This window comes from Lactuca sativa, chromosome 5 (genome assembly GCF_002870075.4).
Source record: "Lactuca sativa cultivar Salinas chromosome 5, Lsat_Salinas_v11, whole genome shotgun sequence".
In the NCBI taxonomy this organism is placed as follows: domain Eukaryota; kingdom Viridiplantae; phylum Streptophyta; class Magnoliopsida; order Asterales; family Asteraceae; genus Lactuca; species Lactuca sativa.
The window spans coordinates 248,819,614-248,823,459 of record NC_056627.2 but is presented as its reverse complement, the minus strand read 5'-3'; the positions used below and the strand labels follow the sequence as shown (position 1 = coordinate 248,823,459).

The 3,846-nt window shown below is 34.7% G+C and overlaps 1 protein-coding gene across 1 annotated transcript; it reads right to left on the bottom strand.

The window, feature by feature from the left end:
• Positions 1–401: 401 nt before the first annotated feature.
• On the bottom strand, positions 402–911 carry LOC111877959 (glycine-rich cell wall structural protein 1.0). Its single transcript, XM_023874459.2, has one exon. The coding sequence runs from the start codon at positions 909–911 to the stop codon at positions 402–404; it is 510 nt and encodes a 169-aa protein (XP_023730227.2).
• Between the last annotated feature and the right edge of the window lie 2,935 nt (positions 912–3,846).

Below are 3,846 nucleotides of genomic sequence, written 5' to 3'. Positions count from 1 at the left end.
GTCAAAGTTGTCCTTGGCGGTTTTGACGATCATAGGCGGAAATTTTCTAAAAATTCAAAATTTTTAATATTCAAATATTACACCAAAATTTTAAAATTTCAAATTTTAAAATATTAAACTAAAATTTTCAAATACTTAGTTTTTTTTAGGGATTATTAATTTTATTAATAATTAAGGGTCCCTGATTAATCCCTGCTAAGTCCGATTAATCGTTTATCGTTAGTCAACCGCCGAGCTACCGTCGACCGATTTTTACAACCTTGATTTTAATTAAGGAAGTTGTTAGGGACTGAATTTTAGTCTTTGATAGTATAGCAAATTTGGCATGTGAAGGGAAACTTTCAAAAGATTGAATTTAAGTCTCTAATATACATGCACTATTTTACATTATAATTAAGGATCTATTCTGCCAACACCACTACAATTTTCACCTCTATCGCCAATGCCACCACCTTTGCCGCTATTACCACATCCATTCCTGCCACCACCACCTCCACCCTTCCACCATAACAATCATCTTTGTTGTTGTTTCCGCCACAACCTCCACCGATACATCTGCAACCATCACCACCACTATCACCTCCACCTCCACCATCACTACCACCTATACTCATTCTTCCATAACCACCTCCACTACCAACACCTATGTTGCTGCCCTCTCCACCACCATCACCTCCGTCACCACTACCACCACCTTTATCACCACCACCACCTAAACCCCCTCCTCCATGATCATCACCTTCCATAACACTGCTAACATCACTAAATCCACCGCAAGCATCACCTCTACCACTGAAGCCATCACCACCACCTCTGTCACCTCCCCTCCATCCCTTGACCACCAACACCACCACCCCCACCACCATCACCAACACTACTAACTTCACATCTACCTCCTCTAAAACGACCATCACCTATGCCACCTCCACCCATCAACTATAACCAACTTCATCGTCACTACCACAACTTCTACCCCTTTTGCTACCACTAATGTCACCTCCTCAGCCACTACCACAGTTGCCACTGCCATCTCCACGCCATCGGACACCACCTCCACTACTACCACCACCACCACCTTTGCCTCCTTCCATACTACTACCTCTGCTACCACTACCACTACCTCTTTCACCTCCAACCCTACCCACATCACCGTCACCATGACCATAACGACCACCTATGGCACCTCTATCCCCTCTACAACCACAATCATCATCACCTCTAACACCAACTGTCATCACAACCAGCACATCCTCCTCTGCCACCATAATTAAATAAGTTAAATTTAATATAAACATGAAAAAAATAAAATTGAAATTCTTATTAAAGCAAATAAAAAATTAAAATTAAAACTATAACAAATTTAAATTGAAACATTAATTAAAGTTAACACTGTGAGAGGATTTAGTGCTATGTAAGTTTAAATTGAATCCTAAAACAACAATTTAAAAAAATTAAAAGAAATAAAAATAAATAATGAAATTAAAAGGAAAGGAAAGGAAATAATCCATGCATATAAATTTCACTCAAAGTCACCTAACTGAATCAAATCAACTCCCGAAATCAACGAGATAAGAATCACTTCCCCAAATCAGTAATTCTGGAATCTATAGGTGGAACGGTTTTGACGACATTAAATCCTATCAATATCATACGAGACGGAACTGCAATCGAAGGAGATCAACGATAATCAAAATTAAGTGCTACAAGTACACTTGTTCATGAAACCTTCATTGATTTGATGTAACTAACTGCGTTCTATCTTGATTCGTTGGTTACACATTTTGTCACAATTGGCAAAATTAGGTTAAGATGTGAATTTCGCTACAATGTAATCTCCTTGAGTAACCTTACAAAATCTCATATAGCGAAATTCAAAACTTCATTGCCATTTAAGTTTATACTTTCATATATTCTGATTCAAACCCAAAAGTCGATCCAATAAGCCAAACTCAATCATTTTGGGCCTTAGCCCAAGAATCCTCAACCCAAAACCTTAATTGGACCAATATTTCCTTATTGGGCCCTATTGGGCCGATAACCTATCATTGGGTCCTAATGGGCCGAAAACCTCCATTAATTGGGCCAACACCCTCCCTATAACATTTTGGGTCGTCATATGGGCCAAGAACCATCTCCTAATTAGCCCAAATCGAATTTATAAAAAAAGAAGAAATAGATTAATGTAGAATGTGACACCTCACTTTTATATGTTGGATATCCATGCAAATTGCCCAACAAATATCTAGACAATTATGAGATTAACCATTAGACAATGAACACAATACTCTCTCTCTTCTCTCTTCCCTTAAACTTGGCCAACCCTCCCACCCTCATTCACAACTCATTTTTCTACTCATTTCCTCTCAACATTTCAAGAATACTCTCATCTTATTTCACTAAGAATTCGTGTTTGGGTGTGGGTTCTTCAAAGAGGTCTTCTTTAAGCTTCATAAATTTGGTAAGTTCTTGGTTAAACTCTCTTGATTTTTCAAAGTTTACACTAAAATCCTTCCTCTTACACTTCATTTTCGTGATTTTGGACCTTAGAACCGCCTCCATTTCGAGATCTCACCAAAAACTCAAGCTAGGTTCAAACTTTCATCATCTTCTTCATCTACATCTCAAAAACCCCAAGGTGAGCTTCATACCCCCATTATTTTCGTATTTTTCATGTTTTCGGGGGGAGGATACAAGTCAACTCCCGTTTAACCGTTGGATATTTTCATGTACCATTGTGTTATGTGTTTAACTTTTGGATCTTTACTTGAACATGAATTTTATCACTTAGATCTTCATAAAAACCATGAGAAAAGTATGTGTTGTCTTATATATTACATTTAAACTTGTAGATATGAGATTATACACTCAAAATAGCAAAAACAAGTGTTGTTTTCAAACATCTATAACCTAAACTCAAAAATCAGCTTTTAACAGAAACATTTTGGACTAATTACGGACAATTTTGACCACCTTAATTATAATATTTTTCAAAACTATTTTACATGAAAAAATTTCAACTTTATACCGTTATAATGACTACTCGCACGCGTTCATACGATTTTTCTAAAATTTTTGGCGATTTTTACAAAATTGCCTATCATTTCCGGAATGATTTCGGACCAGTCTGTGAAGATGAACATTTTCACACTGGTTTGAGGCCATTAAAAATTATAATAAAAATTATGAACAAAGCAGACTCATTTTCCTAACTATAAGAGTTTACGGATCCAAAATTCGACTTACGATAATTTTTCTAAAAACAGGGACAGAAAAGTCAAAAACAAAAAACTGTTTTTATCATGCTAAAAGCTCTTATACTAACAAAAGATGCGAGTTTATATGACTTAAACATACTTTTAAAACATCTAGACATGTTAACTTAAATGTATGTATATATATATATATATATATATATATATATATATATATATATATATATATATATATATATATATATGAATTATCTTGACAAACAAACGAAATAAGCTATATCTAGTATAGTTCAAAGTCGCAAACCACGCTTTCAAAGAACGCATAATTATTTAAAAGCATAATTATCTTATTTGCAAGTAAAACGTATTCAATATTCACATCCCTATTGGGCCTGGAAATAATATACATGTTAAATGAGCCTTAGTTGTCCTTTCACATGTATATTGAGCCCGATATATATATATATATATATATATATATATATATATATATATATATATATATATATATATATATATACTCATTCCTTTTGAGCCTGGAAATCATTTACATGCTTAGTGGGTCTTATTTGTCCACTTACATGTTTATTGGGCCTAGAATATACCTTATATGTTTTTTCTTTTTCGCATAAAT

Bases quoted from the DNA above. Each gene is read 5' to 3' on its own strand.
- LOC111877959 (XM_023874459.2), bottom strand. From the start codon at position 911: ATGGTCGTTTTAGAGGAGGTAGATGTGAAGTTAGTAGTGTTGGTGATG.